Source organism: Malurus melanocephalus, unplaced genomic scaffold (genome assembly GCF_030028575.1).
Source record: "Malurus melanocephalus ecotype Western Australia unplaced genomic scaffold, MMel_1.1 scaffold_242, whole genome shotgun sequence".
Lineage (NCBI taxonomy): Eukaryota > Metazoa > Chordata > Aves > Passeriformes > Maluridae > Malurus > Malurus melanocephalus.
Window position 1 is genome coordinate 231,509 of NW_026623474.1, and position 20,579 is coordinate 252,087.

Here is a 20,579-nt window from a genome sequence, read left to right on the forward strand (position 1 = left end):
GTTGGGCTGCTCTGAAAGGTTAAATTGTGCAAAGGCTGATGAAAGAAGCGCAGGTGCGCTTGAAAGAAGTAGAGGTGTCTCTAGTTAGCATCTGTCATCTGTATCAGCTGGACTTTCTCCAGTCATACTCATCTATTTTTCTCTTGATCACAAGCTATATCCAAAAATTAAACCAGGCAGTCTAATGTAGTGGCTGTTCCTGGAGTGTTGTGTGCTCTGTAAAGAACATTGAAGCAGACATCTTTCATCCTTAGTGTCATTTCTGACAGTTACCAAACTGTCAGAAAGTTTGGTAACAAACTTCACCATTTGTTAAAAGTCACTAAAATGACAATAACCAGATACGTGAAAATTAAGCAATGACTCATAACATGCTGGTTCTGAAATATAAAAGCTAGCTAAGATTCTATTTTACCTTGGTCAAATGTGAATGTCTTTAGGTTGCCTGCCTTCATATTCMCGTTATTTCATTCTCACCTTTGTCTTGTTCTGCAAAGTARWGTGACATTTGTATTAATTACATGTGACAGGTAGCCTGACTTTTTTACAAGAATTTTGGTCTCACATAAGTAGACTCAGAATATTTACTTGCAGATCACTGAAACAGGTTAAAAAGCTTTTCAGCTTTTTTAATTGACTTGTTGGTCACATATCTAACATTGTAATAACCATAATGTAAAAAATAAAAAARTTAATCTTGTCCTGAGTAGAACACTAAAATTATGCTTCAGGCATYGTTGCTATTAAGGATCAATAGCATAGAATAAGGATTAAGGATTTTTTGATCAGAAACAGCTCCCACAWATACAGAATCCTAGAATTTCTTGCTCATTTATCAAAATGACAGCAAACATGAATTCCCRACTATGCATTTAATTCAGATTTTTKTGGTAGATTCTCATATTTTCTCAGTATTTGCAGGATTTTTCAGCTGTTACAAAAAAAAAGATGAATAATAAAAGAGTTGCTTTGTTTTTCCCAAGTTTTATCCCAGCAGTATGCCTCTCAGTTCCTGCTGAGRAAACGGCGAGCAAACTCTTTCATGGAAGAAAGTAAGAAGGGAAATCTAGAAAGAGAATGCATTGAAGAATTATGCAATAGGGAAGAAGCCAGGGAAATCTTCGAAAATAATCCTGAAACGGTAAGTATCTTATGAGTATCTATGACATAGACAGTAGTTCTTTTCAGAGGGAAAGATAAAAACACATAGAATTCATAGCTCCCAATAACAACATTGGGTAGGATTCTCCTTTTTAAAGAGACAATTTGCAGAGTAATTTTGACACCCAATTMATTTTCATCGCCTTCACAAGTGTCCAGTTCGGTGCAGTGTTTTAATCTCTCCACTGAGTCTTGTGTGTATTAGATAATCTGTTTTAGCCCAAACAACAGTGATATAGAAAACCAGACCTTTATTTTATGAGTCAAAGTAACTTTTTTCTTCTTCTGTAGTCATAACACCAATATATTTTAGAACATATTCAGTGATGTGTTTTGCTGTAATTTTATATAGATGAAATTTTTCTTAGCCTTTATTTGTCTTTTCTTTCTGCAGGAATATTTTTATCCCAAATACTTAAGTAAGTACAAAAAAAACTCTAAACAACTCTAGTAATCATTCAGTGATGCTTTCATTTGGATAATACTGGTTTAGATATTCTGCCTGTGGCACTGGAATGATTTCCATGCTGATTATAATGCAGAGAATGTCCTGTGTGCTTAGATCCTCACAGAGACACTCTGAAGGTTGGTCTGTGATCAGCTGTCCTTAACATGTCCAGACCAGTTTTGTAATTCAAGCTGTGAGAACGGGCCCTTTGAAGATGYCATGCATCAAGTGGTGTAATTTCAGTGTAAATGAGTGTTTGTACGCTGAGCAGATTGTGTGTCTTTGCATTTGCAGGCTGCCTTGCCTCCCATCGAGCCGGGGTGTTCAAGGTGGCTGCAGTCACTCCAGAYTCTCCAGCTGACCTGAGGGCTTGTGTCAAGGGTAAGTGCTGATGTCGCAACTGTTACCTGTGCACTCACCTCTAAGAGCACACACTGGCTAAAAAGCAGTTCACAGGGACACAAAAGGAGACAAATAACCATTTAAGTCAGGCAAACTCAATAATCTAAGCCAGAAATTGACCAAAAAATATGAGGTGAGACAGAGCATTTCCAGAGAAAGCAGTTTAACTGACTGKGTTTAAGTTTATAAAGTTAAAGAAACATAATTAACTGCAAAATGGAAAGCGTAGCGCTTCTGCAAACGCAAGTATCCTATACCAACCCACCAATGTTCCCCAGTGTGTCCTCTGTACTCTACTACACCTTTAACAGTTGTACCAAACCCTTTCRCTCTRGCAAGTCATGCTCTGTCAGGTGGGRTAAGAGACTGTCTTGTTRATTGTCCTTTTTACCTCTATTTGGCCYGTAGTTACACTGCAGGCCTTCATGAAGTGGATAACATTGCAAGCTGAAAACTTCCAATATTATCTGGAGCACAGTCATTGACTCCAAACAAAAGGTCACAAAACATGTAAATTTTTGATTTTTATGCCTATACATTCACAGCTGCAGTGTGAATTGTATTCTTTTTAGTAAATTCACAGCAAGCCATTCTTACCATATTCCCTGCTTGTCGCAGTTTGAACATCTCTCTAAACCTCCTAAACTTTTATAGCCTTGTTATATCAAAGAAAATTTCAGTTAGTTTGAATAGGAATGCTTATCCATAGCCATCTGACATTGTTTTTATCATTGAAAGCAATGGAAGACAAAAAAAATCCTTAATAATTRCACTGCACATGGTCATGGCTGAACATGTTTTCCAGATCAGTTTATAGTAATGCAATAAATTATCAGTTTCTTTGTGTGACCTCTCTTGAACAGGGAAACTCAACTCTGTAATCTTGAATTCTTGAAATGTTCACCTTGCTGGTGAGAGTTGTAGTAATATGATGGGGCAGAGCACTCACTATTCTTTAAAAACTGAAATACATCCTTAAAATGTAATGAAAATAATATCAAATCTTTTCACAGCTTGCAKGGATTAGCATGGCTTAGCAACTAATTTGTCTTCTAGTAATTTTCTGCCTGATACAGAAAAAGTAGTGGTGGGTTTGTATGTTCTCAGTCACATAAAAATTCTTACTGACAGAATGAGTAGCAAGATTGCCATGAGGGTACTTCGTGTTATTCATCAAGACCTTTCCTATTCCATGACAGATAGGAAGAGAAGAAAAAAGTCTAAAGTGATTCTTGAGGCCAAATAACCTCAGATAACAAGGATTTTCCATGCTTTCCATCTGCAGAAATTTCAAACCAGTGCAGCCCTCTGCCATGCCATAAAGATGGATATAAGGATTGCATAGATGGACAAGCCAGRTATACCTGTGTCTGTAAACCAGGATGGAGAGGAGAGAACTGTGAGGAAGGTACAGTCTTTCATGGTTCTCAGGAGCACAGTTATAGTTCTACTGTTGAATCACAGCTGGTCAATGAATGYCTTCCTCTCAGCAGAGAGTTTTATTGCCTTTTCTTTGTAGATATAAATGAGTGTGAAGACTTCAATGGAGGCTGCAGCCAGCGCTGTTCCAATTTCCCTGGAAGCTTCCGTTGTCTGTGTGAAGATGGCTACTTYATGCATTCCAACAAGCGAGATTGTGGAGGTAGGGAGACTTCAGGAGAATATCTTTACCTGACACCACATTGCCTGCTGGCCAGAGAGAGGAGAGGGTTTAATCCAATAGTTCCATAAATGCTCTCGCATTGCCTCTGAAAGATGAATCCTGCTGTAATTTGGCTTTACACACTGCAGRCATTTGGGCAGCCAAATAATGAACCAGATCAAGGGGGAAAGAACGAAAGAGTAAAAGGCTATARATGAGGTTCTGCTTCATTACTAAAGCTTCATAAAGSTTACTTTGGTCTCTACTCAGTTTCATGTGTCCTTTAAGCATGCTGAAACAAGCATCTCAAGTGATGTGAATAGCTAATRTTGTTACCATGGAAATTCTGTCTGGTAAACACTGGTTTAGCATGAATCACTCCTAATTATTGATGCTGCTCTTTCCAGAGTTTGAAGTTCACTGGATAAGAAAGTATTAATGAATCCAAAAATTCTCTTAATGGAGAGAAAGACTTTTATTCACCCGGCATAATTTTTTCCTGTACATGCTTGTATTTGCTATTGGCCATGACCTACATGCTTAATTCCATTTCAAATTCAGTCTACATATTGACATAATTAGCAACATAGTTAGAAAAAATTACAGCTTTGTTTCATTTTAATGTCATATTTTGTTACCAAATTATGACAACAGTTTTGGATAATGTCAAATTAATTTAAGAGACTAAACTTGATGGCCATCTTCCACTGTCACTTTGTTTAGTCTATATATTTTTGTGAATTAATAACTTCCAGAGAAATAACAGAAGATTGTGCTRTTATGTAAAAGGGCAAGCAGAGAAGTTGGTTAGAACCTCTGTAATTCTTGGAAAGATACTGGAAATCTGATAAAAAATAAAGATAAAAATAGTCTGATATATCTTAGTGCCTTGAGTGTTAGTTTAATAATTTCATAAACTACATTCAAGTATTTTGTTATATACAGCTGCAAAGTTAAACAACTGTTAAACAACATAGTAAATGTAGAAAAGTAGTCTGAATTCAAAGCAGCTTTGACTTAATAAAGTTCCAGGAGTCCAAGCAACCCAGTGGGAGAATCTCTTCTCCCCATGCAGCACCATTTCCACAACTGCTCTGAAATCACAGTGAAAACCAGAATAACCCCTGCATTCACAAATGAGAGTGAAGTACTACCAGGGATCTGATGTTTTTCTGTCTCAAAGACACTTGATAAGATTGATACTATACCCTGAATCCAGTTGTCACATCTGCATTGTGAGAATGACATTGAAGAATTGGAAACAAGACAGAAGAGAGACAGTAAAATGGTTTGAGGGATAGAGAGACAGTGAGGGACTTGAACACCTATCAGCATAGCCAATTAAAAGAAAACTGGCATGAATTGATTGTAGCACAGAAGAACCTCTGATTGGATTATCTCTGGTCTTTCTGGATGTCTTTTTCTAAGATAGGATTTTATTGTGCAGTCTGGTTTTAATTTATGGGAAATCTGCAGCCTGTTTCTCTCTCTATCTTTCTGGACATGCCTTATCCTGTTACCCACAAAACACATGAGAGGGTGGGAAGGGTAAGCAGGCAGAGAATTTTTTCACTGGGGGCATGCAAAAGTGGCTTTTACAGCCCTCTGGAAATCTTTCTGGCTGTAGCTCTAGTCTGCTGTGAAAGCATGGTCAAGCTACCAAGAAAGTTTGCCAGCCTCACTCAGTTAGCACAGTGTTGGATAAACTTGGGAAGAAAAATGGTGTGCAARAGTGTTTTTTAATAGTTTGTTTGTATTTCTAGATATAAATGAATGTGTGCTACACCCAAACATCTGTGGGACAGCCATCTGCAAAAACACCCAGGGGAGATACGAATGTGAATGTCCAGAAGGCTACRCATATAATTCAACTTCCAAGAACTGTGAAGGTGGGTGTTTGTCCTCAGCTCCCCCTTTTTCTTGTTCATCTTTCATTTTCCCCCTTCCCCTTTCCTTTTTTTTGTTCACTGTTATACCAAACTCATCTTCTTATCTGCTGGTATGTTTCTTAATCTACATATTTTTTATTAAATTAATTGCTTATTAAGTTGTCAGGTTATATTACATGACAGCATGGCATTTGTCTAAAGATTCTTTATTAAAATAYATTTTTATAAAGACCTCAAATATCAAATAAAACTATTCCCAAATATCCAGAGAGAGAACCATGAAAAAAGGAGCTGCACCAAAAGAACCTTTCCTAAAATGAAAATTTGTAATYACAAGTTTCCAAGGTTCTGCAACARTTACAGCCAAGTTGGAAACTRTTGATAGGTAGCAGAAAAGTAGCAAGAAGCCAAAGGTCGACACTTGACTTTTCAAGTGTTGAAAGTATTTKCACATTTGTCTTAGAATATGTTTTATCTCTCTCTACTTGTTAAAGTTTCTGTTTACTACRCATCAGAAATTAAATTTCAGTTCTAGAACAGATATGAAAGCTCCTAGGAGTTTTCCAATGAAGAAAAATTTTCTACATTGCCAGTTTAAGAAAAATCTATCAGTGACTGATTTTTATTTTTAAAGCTTCCTTAYGTTACTACTCAAAAGGACAGAAAAGAAGCTTCTTGCTGGCCATGAATCTTCTGCTCCATGGCTTTTGCTGCAGGTCTCTTGTAACAGAGCCTTGCACAGTGGCRGTGATTACATATCCAGGTGTCAACTTTGTCCAGTTAACGGCAGGATTAAAGCACTACTGACAATTGTCTGTTCTTGCATGCACTGAAGCGAGAAAAACTTCACAGGAATTAATTCTTACTCCTCTTAGGATTTTCTTCAGATAAATTCAATTTGATGYAACCCGTGTAAGTGTTGTGTTTCTACTGGATTGCAGGAGGTTGCAAGATGAGGATGTTCCAATGGGACAAGTCTTACCTCCCTAGCAGGAGGATTATGTTGCTAAGCTTTTAGACCTTGTTGTAACCACATTAAATGAGTCACCAAATCCTGTCTAAGGACAGGATTGTGCAGCCTGACAGGAATGTAACCTTACAGAAATACTAAATTACATGAGCTTTTCATTGTCATATTGCTTGCAGGTGGCTAAATTCAGTTATGCTCATTAGAAAAATTGAATTTTCATACATTTATGCACAGCTTCTCTATGATGACAGATACTGTTAGAATGGGACAGAAGAGGATCTTTTTTCTTTTTCCTTACCTCTCTTCTTCCAAGCAACAGAAAAAAAAAAAAAGATTTTAATCTTACACCCCCCAAGTTTTAAATGCATGCATTTTTTTTCCCCCACTAGAAGGGCTACTTGTTTCAAAACAAATGTTACAGTTTCTTCAATCTGAGGCCCAAATCACCCTCGCTGAAGTCTCTTATCAAGGAGAGGTTTTGTGTCTTTCTGTATTAGAAATGCAATATTTACATTGGCCTTTTAAACACCCTTTCATTTCTAAATCATTTATTTTGCACAACCTACTAAATAGAAAATGAAATTCTTATAGCTGATTTAACTTACTCACAGCTCAAACCAGACTATTGTTCTCCACAAGTAGACGYTGTCTGAAATTTAGTTGTTTATTAGCTTATTGTATATTATTTTAAAAGGTATTTTGCCCTGAGATTATTTGGGGTTTATATTAATAAAGCACTTCTTTTCTTCACATACTTACCATATATMCTTTTAATAATCTGAGTGCCCATCATGTCTTATAAGGAAAGGAAGATACCTGACCCAGAATGGGATTTGTGCCATCTGTGATAGCAATTTATGAGGTCTCTTTCACTAATTCAGCCACMTTATGCCTCAGAAATCAGAACAAATTGTCTCCAGCTCTGCACTCCAGGCCTCTTTCAGATTACTAAATCACCTTTTAGATTCATGTTATTCCAGAGAATCTCTCTTGTCCATTAYTCCATTAATTTGTGTTAGTTTTCAGTGTGTGCCATGAATAAATCTTTCTGTGTGCTTCAATTTCCCCTAGACATTGATGAATGTGCTGAAAATATTTGTGCTCAACTCTGTGTGAACTCACCGGGAAGTTACAGCTGCTATTGTGATGGCAAGAAAGGCTTCAAGCTCTCTAAGGACATGAAGAATTGTGAGGTAAAATTGTGCTGTATAGAATTCCACGTGAAAAATCACAAAGCTGAGTTTTTTTTGATGAAAAGGTGTTTTAGATTAAGGAAAATAGGAAGCTATTTGATAACTGATTAAAAATTTCTGAGAAAATGTTGGGGATTCTGATSTATGGTTTGGCTCACAAAGCAATAGGGATTTGGATGCTATTCAGCTCATGCATGCTCATTTACAGGAGTCCTGTCAAAAGCAKCTTGCTTTAGCCAGTCATCTTTATTCTCTGCTGCTTCCAAAAGAAGCCCCAGCTTTCTGCTATCAAACAAATAATTCCTGTTCAGCCTACTCAGAGACAGAATGTTCCTTTTGTCCATCTGTTCCTAAGTTTTCCTTAAGCTGTGCAAAAGTTTTCACTCACTATTTCAGACTTTCTGTTTGGRTTGGAAAAAGCCCTGGATTGTTTTCCACAGTTCTCATCTGCCATAGCTTAAGGAAAARCACTCAGTAATACTTGCCAATTGGAGAACATCTTGGAGTCAAAATCGGCTGCTCTTGATCTGTTTGAAAATTTACACTTCTTAGGAGCAGAGAGTTTGAAACTCCAGAGAACTGGGATTGAAGGATTGAAATCCAAAGATTTTTTTGCAAGTGGTTCTCTGTATACTCGGAAAAGTTCAAGTAGTCTGAGGTTTTATGTGAAGTGAGCTCAGATTAATGCCAACAATAAAATACTTCTTACAGAATATAACAAAATTTGGCTTAAACTGCAGCAACAAGATCTGACACAAGTTCCAGCATCTGTGTATTAGGTCTTGTTTGTACTTTTTGAAATTTAATATCTGAACAACACTTGGCAGTCATTCTATTTCATTTTGCTCATTCTTGAAATGGTAATGTAATGAGGCTGGAAGAGGTTCTTATTTGCAATACTGTTCAAAAGTGATTAAATCTTTATCTCAAAGTTAGTTTCATGCCTTTTAATTGGGGAAAAAAAAATAGTTTAATCAACTAAAGTATATGCAATCTAATGACTAGTGACACCAGCAACCATAAAATGAAGCAGCCATAAAATTCAAGAAGAGCACCTGTACATTTAATGGAATTGCTGCATCAAGAATACCAAAGTCAGAGTAGATGTGAGTCACAGAATATTTTGAGGGATTCACATTGGATGAAAGAGGTTTTGAGACTYCTACTTGTCAATGAGGCAGGTGCTCTAAACCTTGAGGAAGAGTCTTCCCACCTCTTTCCATACACAGAGTGTATACAGTAGACATTATTCCTGGGTAGAAAATCCCTGTTTAAAACTTCAGGTAGATGAATACCCAAAAGAATAAGCACCATGATTTCTTAATTTCTCTTTAACACATAGTCTTCCCAAGATACAGCTCTAGTCCATTCCCTTCTGACACCTGAGCAAGTTTATATTCCACAGAACTTTAATMATGGAGCCTGGCAGTTCCCTAGAAGGTGGGTGTCATATATTCCCCAAGTGAGAGGACAGTGCGTGATGGAAGATTTGAATTCTTAATTCAAAAACTAAGTATTTAAATATTAGTTTCAGTCCACCAGAGTTGTATAATAACCTGGATTATCCTCCAACAGTTTAAATAATGGACATTTCAAGCAAAAGCAAAACCACACCACTTCACTTGTACATAGGTATTCAAGTGTAAAAAAAAAAAAAAAAAACAAACTAAGAAACCCCAGAGGTAAGCCATTACTTAAAAAAAATAAAAAAGACAAGCTAGCAGCCAACAACAGGAGTTGCTTCCTAAACTATCACAATGCATTAACAGCTTTTTTTCTCTACCATTTTCAGCCTGTTACTGAGTGTATCCCACTGAACCTTGAAAAGAATTACCAACTGCTTTACCTGGCAGAGCAATTTATAGGAATTCCCGTTCTCTACTTGAAGTTTAAACTGCCAGATGTCACAAGGTAAGCATTTGCCATTGATAAAAATATGCATTGRGATTACAGACATTTGTGTCTGTTAATTTTCTGAGGGTTTAGAAAGAATGCATTRCATGCATAAATTATATCACCATCTCCACCTTGGTTAAGATACCTTTATATGATGAATGAATGAATAAACAGGAAAGCATTTAGAATTGTCAACATAATGTTCACAGGTTATAGGAAAATAATTACAAYACAGCTTCCCATTCTATACGGGAATGCCTTTATTTGGATGTTGCTGCTAATTCACCCCTGCTCTGATTAAAAGCTGTGACATGCTCTGCATATGCTGCTGAGAAATAAAATCAGGCCATTGCTCCCCTGCCCCTTCCTGGGCTTTGTTTCACACACCGTGTTCCAAGGACACCTGAGAGCACAGTACCTTGTCTGGAGCACCAGCTGTATGATTGTCCTTACAGCTGGCAGAGCAATTGCCAGTGGCACTGACCCCTTTATTGCTCTTGGACTYCCTTGCTGCCGCAGCCGAAATTGCAGTGTGCCATGACTTACTGACCAAACAATTGGAAAGGAACAGCGGCAGCAGCTGTTGAGCTGGTGATCCCCAGAGCCTCAGAACCGCACAGAAGGACATAAATACTGAGAACTCTTTCCTCTGCCGCCGTTCCAAGTTGACCAGGCACTAATGCTGTCCTGGAAGACCTTTCTGAGATGATAAATGTTTGAAGTCTGGTGTAAATGCAGAGCAGATTTTGCTGCGTCTGGGGAGGGACAGCCCCATCTAGGGGACACAGAGCAGCACTGCGAATGACAGCGACCCCAGTTCTGAATTACAGCTGCCTTAGCAAACCCCTGCTTCCGAATGCTCTTTCTCCTTTCACCCTGAATCTATTTTGTCTGGTCTCAAACACWGTTCTTTGCATCTACTCTATTCTCTTCCACTGCACAGTTTCTAGTTACACCCACATTCAACCTAGATCCAGGCAACAAATCCTCAGATCAGAAAATGGCATATAAAGGCATCAGTAACCAAAGTGAATTTCTAGGTTATAATTCTTTTATGACAATACTTGGCAACCCAGTTGTACTCAAGCACATCATAGATCATGTGTTTTCTCTGTGTCACATCCCTACAAAATCCRATAGGAATATTACATCTATATCCTTACTCAGGGGAGTGGGGTGTCCTTCATAAGTAAAACTCAGAGTGGATTTGGGAGTTGGACCAAGGTTCTTTCAAATCCCAGGTCAGGATGTTAACCTGAAAACTTCTCACTGGCTTTATGTGAACACAGCTTATATTTCATTCTGCTTTCAACTAACTGTAGGCAAAAGTCCCAACTGCTCAGATACAGACACACCCAAAGGCTATTATCTACGAACCTCTCTCTAACCCTACTAATGAGTTTTCCTAGCCTGTACAGCATTTCACTTTTCCTGTCTTCTTATTAAGATTCCTTCTTCACAACTCAGATTTACAGCAGAGTTTGATTTCCGGACATACGATGCAGAGGGGGTTATCCTGTATGCAGAATCCCAGGACAACTCAGCATGGATCTTGCTTGCTCTTCGAGATGGAAAGATTGAAATTCAATTCAAGAATGAGTTTGGAACAAAAGTCACCAGTGGAGGCAAAGCTATTAATGATGGACTGTGGCACATAGTAAGYTAGATTTTCTTCTCCCTTTTCCTTCTTTTTACTCTCTATGGGAACATACTGATAAGTAAAGTAGGGAGGAACTGAGCAGCTCTTAAAAGGCTTAAAATACACTTGGATATACTCAAACCACAGATTTAAAAATAAACCAGGAAATACACAGGAACCTTGCATCAGAAAATTCTGCTACCTTTTAATAATCTTTAACAGTCTTTTAACAATCAAGGAAGAGACAATTACCTCTAGTAGTCTACATAGCAATTACCAAATTTAAACATGAAAAGGAAAGTGGCAGAATATTCAAAACTGTGATTGCATGGTCAAGTGCCTAATTATTGGATGCTTTGTGTTTAGAGCAAGTTTTTGCTAGACCAGAAATTAATTTTGTTCTTCAAGCCTGCGTACCTGAGATGAAAGGCTTTTCTCACTTATACCTTCTACAGAGTTACCAAGTTATTAATGTCAGTTCGATTTTGTTTGTTGTCCTCCCGTAAATGGCCCTGGATATGKACAGCTGTCCAGCATCAAATTTAAACACAATGTAAATAGTGACTGTATTAAAACTATTCTACAGAGTGGATATTTACAGAAATATTATAATGCCTCATATAGGCATATGTAATTAGTATTTAACATATTCTACATTTTAGTGTATATGTAACTCTTTGTATTTTATTCCAGATATCAGTTGAAGAATTAGAAAACAGCATTAGTGTAAAAATAGCTAAAGAAGCTGTGATGAGTATTAACAGCCCAGGGACTCTTTTTAAACAATCCCAGGGTTTCTTGGAAACCAAGGTGTACATTGCAGGATTACCTCGCAGAGTGGGCAGTGCTCTTGTTAAACAGGTAATTAAATAATAATAAGACTAATGTTGATTGATTCTGCTCTGTCTGTTCAGTTTTGTACTCTCGGGAGTCACAGAAGAAGCAAGCTTGGCATGGAACCCATTTAGAAAATGAAAATCTGGTTATGAAACCRCTGTTTTGAAAATAAACGTGTGAGGCTCTGTAGTCTGCCTTAAGTAAGGTTTCAGTTGTAAAAGCACAGCACTTCAGGTCTAATCTTTGAGGATTCTGCAGTCTGTTTCCTAATACAGCTTTAAGATTCCCTAAATCACCACCACTGCTGCTGAGAGTGCATTTCRGGGTGATTCATGTTGCCGGTCCTGGCTTTTGCTAAGCTCTAAATAGGTGCAGAATTCACTGTGCAGGCAGCACAAAGAGCTTTCATTTTTACAATGTTTTATAACAGCCCTGGCTGAACAAGGCCCATGATTCTTTCGGTCTCCCAGCCTCAAGGAATGGGTACAGACAAGTTGTTGCAGCTGTCTGCTTTACAGTCCAGGAGCCTTCAAACTAATTGGCAATCTAAACAGAGAGTTTAGAATTTTTTTTTGTGTAATAAATGAAAAAAAAATCAATTTTTTCTCAAAACTGAAGCAGAGGAAAAATCATGGAACAGTACAATAATATCCCTTTGTCCAACAGGAAACARTTCCCTAAATTGCTTTGTACTCTGGTATAAAGAAAAGATGAAACTTTGAACAAGGAATAGTATCAGTGATCATTGTCTTTCTGCTACAGAAAAACTGCTGTCTTTTAGTCACAAGAGAGCTTTAAAAATTGAAGTAAATTTTTGTCCAGATCACTGGCAACAAAGTGGGAAATAYTAAATCAGAAATACCATTTGAAGGCTGAGATAGCAAATGCCTGCCATTTGCTTTCTCCCAGCATCACTGCTCTAACCTATAGCATTGCTTAAGACTGTTAGGAACTCCACAGAAAGAAGTTTGGGGTTTTTTTGTTTTGTTTTTTTTTTTTTTTTTTTTTTTTTTTTGTTTTGTTTTTTTTTTTTTTTTTAGAAAGAATGCTTTTTAATTAACATTTTAACAACTTTGGACTCAAACACCCAATGCTGTCATTGTGGTACAGATTAACCCTCGGCTGGATGGTTGTATCCGGGCCTGGAACCTGATGAACCAGGGACATTCAGGAGTAAACGAAGTTATTCAAGAAAAACAAAGCAAACACTGTTTAGTAGCAGTGGGGAGAGGATCCTTCTACCCTGGCACTGGAATGGCAGCATTCCAGATAAACTATAGTAAGTATTTTTCTATTCCTATATTTTTTGCTGGACCRGTGATGGAAGTGATGAATTTTTAAAAGAAGGAAGATAAAAAAGCCCACACAAACTAAGCTGTACACCTGCATCCACCAGTGATTCCTTTAACTTTTGTTAGAAATTTGCTTGAATGAAAATTCTGATACCAAGTAGTGTCATCTATTCAGTTTCTGGAATGATTTACATTCAGAAATTTATTTGCCAAGGTTGGGCACTATTGAAGATCCAGGTTTAAAAGTTAGCTGTGTTTTTCTTGTTTGTTTTATCTGCTTGGGTTTCTTTAGAATTATACTTCTTCCTGTAACTTCCAAAATTTGCACTAATTTTTCTACAATGGGGAGKAGAATAAATACTAATTTTTAACACCCTATTAATTTTTCATCAGCAGATGGATTTACTAATKTCAATTATTCTTTTTAAAACAGATAATCTTGACAGTGCTGAAGATTGGCTAATAAATGTGACTCTGACTATTCGCCCATCCACAGACACTGGTGTTATGTTTGCCTTGGTTTCTAATGAAACAGTGCCTCTTGCATTGTCCATAGTGGACTCTAACTCCTCTGACTCACAGGTGATCTTACAATTCTCCTAGCAGCTGCCAAGTCCCCCAGCTGGGTGAAAAATTCAACTAAAAAAAGCTACTCACACTTGCAGTGCAGCTCGTAGCCCAATTTAATATTTTGAAAATTAGATAATRTAGTAAAGTGCAAAAAATATCTCTCTGTTAATGATTGCTGCAGCAGTGACTAAGCACTAATCACTCATGCCAGGGAGATTATATTAAGTAATCTTAGCTCACATCCATTACATCATGTTTTCTTTAACCTTCCCTTCCAAATGCACAGAGCAGAAAGGGGATATGACAGCAGGATAATGGTGATGATATAGTAATGGCATTATCTTAGTTCCAAATTATAAGCAGATTTTGTTGTCCTTAAGTTTCCATTTACATCCCTTTACATCAGCCAAGCTAGAGCATAGTTACACAATGGCTAATCTATGGTTTTTCCCAAAATAACCTGTAGTGAGCTCTTGGRTACCTTTAATAAAAACTGTAGTGGTACTCTTTAGGTGAAACAGGATTTCACCTCAGAACCACAGCCAAAATTGTTCCYTGTGAAACAGTCTCACTTTATAAATTTAAGAATGGCATTCATCATCAGAAGTGATGGTTACACATCAGCTTTTCCTGCTGAAGGTWCCACTTTTTAATATTTTCTCCTACTTGCAAATATAAAGTGCACCAGAACCAAGTATAACAGATGTGTTAARGTAAGATGTGACATCTTTGGTGATCTGCCATTCTTCCATTTAGAAAATCACTGTGACCATTGGGAACATCCCTGTTGCACAGCTGGAATCAAAGAAGTTATGTACCCCCAGAAAAGTGCAGGTTGGACTTCTAGTGACCARACAGGAACTTGAACTGGCTGTTGATTCACACATAGACAGAAGCAATTCAGAGCACCTGTCAACCCTGCATCAAGCCATGATGGCAAATGTTGTCACCTACCTGGGTGGACTGCCAGGTGAGGCCTGTTTCTATTCATTAATTTGATTTTTTCTACAAGTCTGATTGTATTCAGCCTTRCCCAAACTAGGAGAAGCCTATAATTATAAAAAAAAAAAGGGGTTTTTTTCCCTCAAGTGTGTCTTGTTTTCTCCTATCTTTTCAGCTTTGGAGGAAGCCAGCTTTTAACAGGAGCATTATTTGGCCATTAAGACAGGGGTCTCTAGAGGTTTGAATTTGGAAAATGTCTTGATTTTTGAGTTGGGTGAGCTTTGCATGTTTCTGAAATGTTACCATCTGGCACAATTTAGGAACTGCATCAAGAATGTAAGAGAAGCAGGCATTTCAAAGTAATCCAAGTGTCAGAAGTGCAGAAGGGAGTCAGGAATATGGTTTCAACAATTAAAATTATGCAAGAGATGACTGGCAATCTTTATGAAACAGAGAATGTGATGAAACACCAAATATTTTKTTCAGAGCAAGCTTCAAGTTAACACTCTTGAGACATACACAAGGATTATTTTGTCTAGGAAGTGTGCATGTAGTTATGTACAAATAATTTGAATTCAGGGTGAATCAAGAGGAAAAATAGCATTGCCTCAGGTGAGAAATTGTTAAAGCCCAAGATATTAAAACGTTAAAATTGCTCATGGAAAGGTGSCATGGTTACAATGTTACTACTGGTRGGACTTTTCTGTATCCTCTATTATTTTATGGAAAAGAGTCACAATTCCTAAGAAAATTCTATGAATTTGACTGACATGTCTTGAATTGATGAGGAATGAGAATGAGTCAGYGTTTACTTAGTACAGGTCAGTCAACAGGTTAATAGAGCCACAGTAATTAAGATTCCAGTAATTTCTTAGGCTTCCTCATCTTTGTGATGCATAAATGATTCTTTTTAGCACATTGCCAGCCACAGAGCAATTGACATATTAATTCTTGAGAACRTTGGCATCAGGCATCCCAAAGAGATAAAAAGCCAGTTTTAGTTACTTGCTGCTCCTTAAGTGCCATCTCTCAGTTTTAAAAGGTACCTTAGGCATGCAAATTAACAAAATAAAAAAAAAATAACCAAGCAAACAAAAAAAACCCCAACAAACAAAAGATAACACCAAAACCCAACTCACTGATTAAAAAAAAAACTCATGCATTTCATGAAGACCCCTAAGTCGCCATTTTTATACCCCTTTCTACGAACTAATGACAGTGATGGGAGTATTCCCTTGTTAATTCAACACAATCAGTGCAAGCTAAATGAAACTTGCATGCTTCTCTGACAGCAGTGTTGTCATCACTGAAGTAAAAAAGCAGAAGGGAATAATTCTCCAGGACTGTTTGTACAGCAAAATAAAATCACCAAGAAGCAGATTTCTTGTTCCTAAGATGACSAAATGAGTCTCCTAAGGAGGGATAACTTAACTAACACCTAAAAAAAGAGGATGCTTTTGAGATCAGCTCCTAATCACCCTCATTCTAATTGCTGAAGGTGCTTACATCACATTAAGTCTACCTTGTAAGCAGCCAGTTGTATCCTAAGATTTCAAAACAATGCCTGCTTGATTTAATGTTTAACAATAGTGTCCTGGAAGCATATCCATGACCTGATGGTGCCCTAGGCCAAACAATACTTAAATGAGCAGCAGATCAARTGAGTCTTTCACAGAGAATTCACTTGGAAGCAGCAGTGAGGAAGCAGTTCCCAGAGGTGCCCCATTCCAGAAGTTGCAGATTTGCATCTAGAGTAGTTTCCTGGTGAAAGCAAGACAGTTCTTTGTGTGACCTCCAAACCCAGAAACATCTGTTTGTAGCACAGAACAAGAACAGTGGGCTCCAGGAAACAAACTCTTGGTTCACTGTTGTCAATAGAGGAAAAGCTACTATGGAAAATGTTCCTAGAGTTTGGTTTTTGGATGGGAATGACCTTCTAACGCATATTTAACATTTTACTGGCCTTTCTCAGCTTTGCTGACTTGATCTTGATCTTGAAACAAAGGARAGGAACTCAAGTGTTTCCTGCCAGATTGCTCCTTTTCTTCCATGACTAAATAGTGGATGGGGAGTGGAGTATTCCCCATGTTTTTACTGATCTGAAAAATCCATAGGAATTTGCGTGCCTTGGCCTAATAAACTGAATGTTTTTCTGTGCAGTTGTTCCTCTGGGTGCTACACCAGTGACTGCTTTTTATAATGGCTGCATGGAGGTGGAGGTCAACAACAGACAGCTGGATCTGGATGAAGCCATTTCCAAACACAATGACATCAGATCTCACTCATGCCCATTGATCATGCCGTAACCATTCCGATCTTMATTTAACATTTTGTCTTTCAGATATAATTTGTGTAATTAGTCTCATGCCATAATGAACCTTGCACTATTTAATGCAAGATGTGTCAGGGAAATAATCAGCAGCATGGGTTTTTCCCTTTTYATATAGAATGAAGGAAAAAAACTCTCTGTTAGCTGGAAAGAGACAATCAAGATCAAAATTCTGTCAARTGTTCTTTTATTCATATCAGTGGGAAATCTTAAAGCTAGATTTATCTTCAGTGTTCATGCTATGTCTTTGACATATTTAGTTTGGAGAGAAGTTTAGGAATTTCTGTTTAGAAACAATTTGATATCCTTTTTTTCATATATCAGCACAAAGTTACAAGCTGCAAATTATTTTAATGTAGTAGAATATAAATGAAACCAGACTTAGTAAACTTTTCCAAGCATAACATGCAAAGAAGAATCTCTACTGGTTTTGTAACATGTGCTTTTGGTAAAGGAAAAATTACCCTGGAATCCATAGCCCAAGCTCTCCGTGAATATGTTTACAGGTTGTACCTATGTTGGTAAAGTGTTTCTTCAAAATGGAAGTGTTTCTTTAAGCAGCTCAATTTTTGAAAACAGCTTTGGTTATACTGGACCAACTTTAATTCTTCCATCTTTAGAACTTAGCTTTTTAAGAGTTCTGGGTCAGGTCAGGTCAGGTCATTTACTTTCAAAGTGGGTTAAAATACACCCCAGGCAATTTTGAAAACCAGAGGAAGTGGCTGGAAGGAAGGAGCTCTGCTCTTCATCACAGGACATCAAACTGGAATTTGCTGAGTAAAACTGAGGAATTGCAGCAAATACTTCTCCCATCAAACCTAGCACTCCTCAACATAAGCACAGTCTGATGGTCCATCAAATTCCCTTTATTTAGGGCAACTTGCCTTCACAGAGCTCCAGAATAGATTTATTTGTAAGCCCTGCTCCAGCTCTGTCCCTGATGTCCTTGAAAGCCTGAATTTTGCCAGTAACATCAGAATGTAAAGCCATATTGTGCTCAGCCAACTTTAATAAACCAGCAGGTAATTAGAAAAGTATTGCTTTCCTCAGGTGTGCTGRTTTCAAGCATTTCCAATATTTCTTTAACATCCTTTGAGTGTTCTTTGCACTTCCAACCTCATTTTCACACAACCAGGAGCCTCCCTGTACAGCTCACCTAGTGGTTTTGTTAACCCCAAACCAAATAGATAGCAAGAGAATYGCTGTAAGGTATAAATATATCCTCTCATCCATCAACCACAGAAACATTTATCTGCCTGTATTCCTGACCCCAGCTCTTCGCTCTGCGCTTGAGACACTGAAGTGGAAATGTGTGTACAGAAGGATGGATTGTGACAATATTCATTTGGAGGATTGCCTTTCTCCAGGGGTTTTCTGAGTGACTTCAGTGAGGTTTCTTCCACTACTGAATGCCAGGGTTAGTACAGCAGTGCTGCAGAATCTGAGCCCATCTTTCAGYGTTATTGCTTTTCCTGAAGTTATTGGTAACTTCACTTGCCACCTGGTAATGGAGTACAGAATTTGCTCCTGACTTTCACCCAGCACAGCCTTCCAGTCTGCCCAGCAAGAAGCTGACACCCAGGGGTTAATTGATTACTAGTTCACTTTTCTAGGATGGCACATAAAACAAGCTTGGAATTCTGACTCCATGGGGGGAGGAAATCCTTTCCTGMAGTTACCCTTCCCTGCTCTTCCACCATCCCAGCACACACACTCTTCATGCAGGTGAAGAATAACTTGACTGAAACAAGCTGGTTTTGCATACAAGGCAGAGCTGAATTGGGACTTTTGACATCAAATACACACGTGATCACTTTATGTATAATATCTCCCTGACATCAATTAATCCTGGAAAGACCCTGGGCCAGACTCTGCCTTGTACAAGCAGCACAGAAAGTAGGAGAGGAGGAACACAAAAGTGTAATCAAGGTTCTAAATACTTATGGCCCCAAGAACAGAAGAAAAGGTTTGGGTTTTTTTGCTGTTGTTTGGGGGGGAGGAGGGTGTTTAGGTTTTGTTTGTTTAAGTGTAATAAATTGTATAGAAATGAAATGAAATGAAAGAAAAAAAATCACTTTTTCACAGAGACACTATTTCTCTTTGTTTTCATGGAATGATATTTTAGGGGTTTATAGTTAATAATGAAACCTCTGCACTTCTTTTTTAATGTAAAAGTGCCTCCCTATTGTAAGAACTAAATAAAGCAACATTTGCAAGTTTCTTTTCATTTTAAGTTGTATTTGCATATTTTTGTTTATTTTTGCTGTGCAAAGCTTGTTCTAGTGGTCAAATGCCTTACTCAGGAGATTGTGATCATCTTCAGCATCAAAGAAAAGAATAGGCTCCAATTAACATGCCATGCAAATAGGCATCCATACTCTCTAGATAATTAAGTTTATTAATTGTTTAATATTACCTGAGGAAATTAGACTTTGCTTAAAACTACATGTGAAATAAAGAAGATCAGGGCAAGTTACCAATCCCTACACTTTCTCCTTCATCATATGTATTTCATTGTATTTTTAGGCATAATCATTTCAGCAAGGGCCAGTCAGGCTTTACCCAGAACAGCTGGACCTGCTCTGCATTTTCTGCTCCTGTGCACTGCAAATCCATATGTCCTAATTTCCTTGGAAGTGAAATACAGTCTTGAAATTGGTTCTCAATTACACTGCTACAGTTTAGTTTACATGCTTTAATGCCCGTGTATTTTCTGGTGGTTTGTGTGCTTTTGATGCTCAAGATTGGTTSTAGATCTGTCACCTTCAAAGAAAGAGGCCAAACTAATTTTTGTTATTCTAGTCCTAGAATGTCATTGTCACTGACTGGAAAAATGATGTTGGTCCTTTAATGTCATTTATATGTACACAYTCAGTATTTTATTGCCTCAGAAACCTTTTTATATCAAAATAACCACCCTGATTTGGGCACAATTTTACATTTCATCTGCCAGAAGTAAACGTTATGTTCCTCAAGAAATGAAATACAAGGAAAACGATAACAGCTAATACCCAAGGGAYAAGGCAGACCCCACTTTCTGGGTAAGAGGAACCAAGATACTGAGAAAGTCACTGTTTCAAAAAAATGCTTTCAATCCACAAAATAACTGTATCTTCCTTGCTACACTGGGCACATCCTTCTGCTCAAGGGGTAGCTGAATTTCAGTAGAAGTATATGAAGGAGCAGCGAAATTATAAGGTGGTTCTGAGCAAGGGAGCTGGTGCTTTGTTTACAGGCACTTGGATCAGCTGAGTGGGTGTGAATTGATGCAGCTTTATGTAATTCAGGACTTGATTATGTGACTTAAAAAAAAAAAAAAAAGAGGGTGTTTTTTGGGTTTGTGGTTTGGTTGGGTTTTTTGGGGTTTTT

The 20,579-nt window shown here is 37.7% G+C and overlaps 1 protein-coding gene across 1 annotated transcript in view; it reads left to right on the top strand.

Annotated features, from left to right (window-relative positions):
* The window catches only part of PROS1 (protein S), a 22,260-nt gene extending 2,823 nt beyond the window's left edge, over nt 1-19,437 (top strand). The window contains exons 2-15 of the mRNA XM_057375186.1: nt 984-1,141; nt 1,556-1,580; nt 1,904-1,990; nt 3,297-3,419; nt 3,531-3,653; nt 5,417-5,542; nt 7,584-7,705; nt 9,498-9,616; nt 11,069-11,258; nt 11,934-12,101; nt 13,188-13,356; nt 13,803-13,951; nt 14,696-14,909; nt 17,042-19,437. Of these exons, the coding sequence (XP_057231169.1) occupies nt 984-1,141; nt 1,556-1,580; nt 1,904-1,990; nt 3,297-3,419; nt 3,531-3,653; nt 5,417-5,542; nt 7,584-7,705; nt 9,498-9,616; nt 11,069-11,258; nt 11,934-12,101; nt 13,188-13,356; nt 13,803-13,951; nt 14,696-14,909; nt 17,042-17,187 (1,919 nt within the window). The 3' untranslated portion in view covers nt 17,188-19,437. The remainder of the gene's footprint in view (nt 1-983; nt 1,142-1,555; nt 1,581-1,903; nt 1,991-3,296; nt 3,420-3,530; nt 3,654-5,416; nt 5,543-7,583; nt 7,706-9,497; nt 9,617-11,068; nt 11,259-11,933; nt 12,102-13,187; nt 13,357-13,802; nt 13,952-14,695; nt 14,910-17,041) is intronic.
* The last annotated feature ends 1,142 nt before the right edge of the window (nt 19,438-20,579 follow it).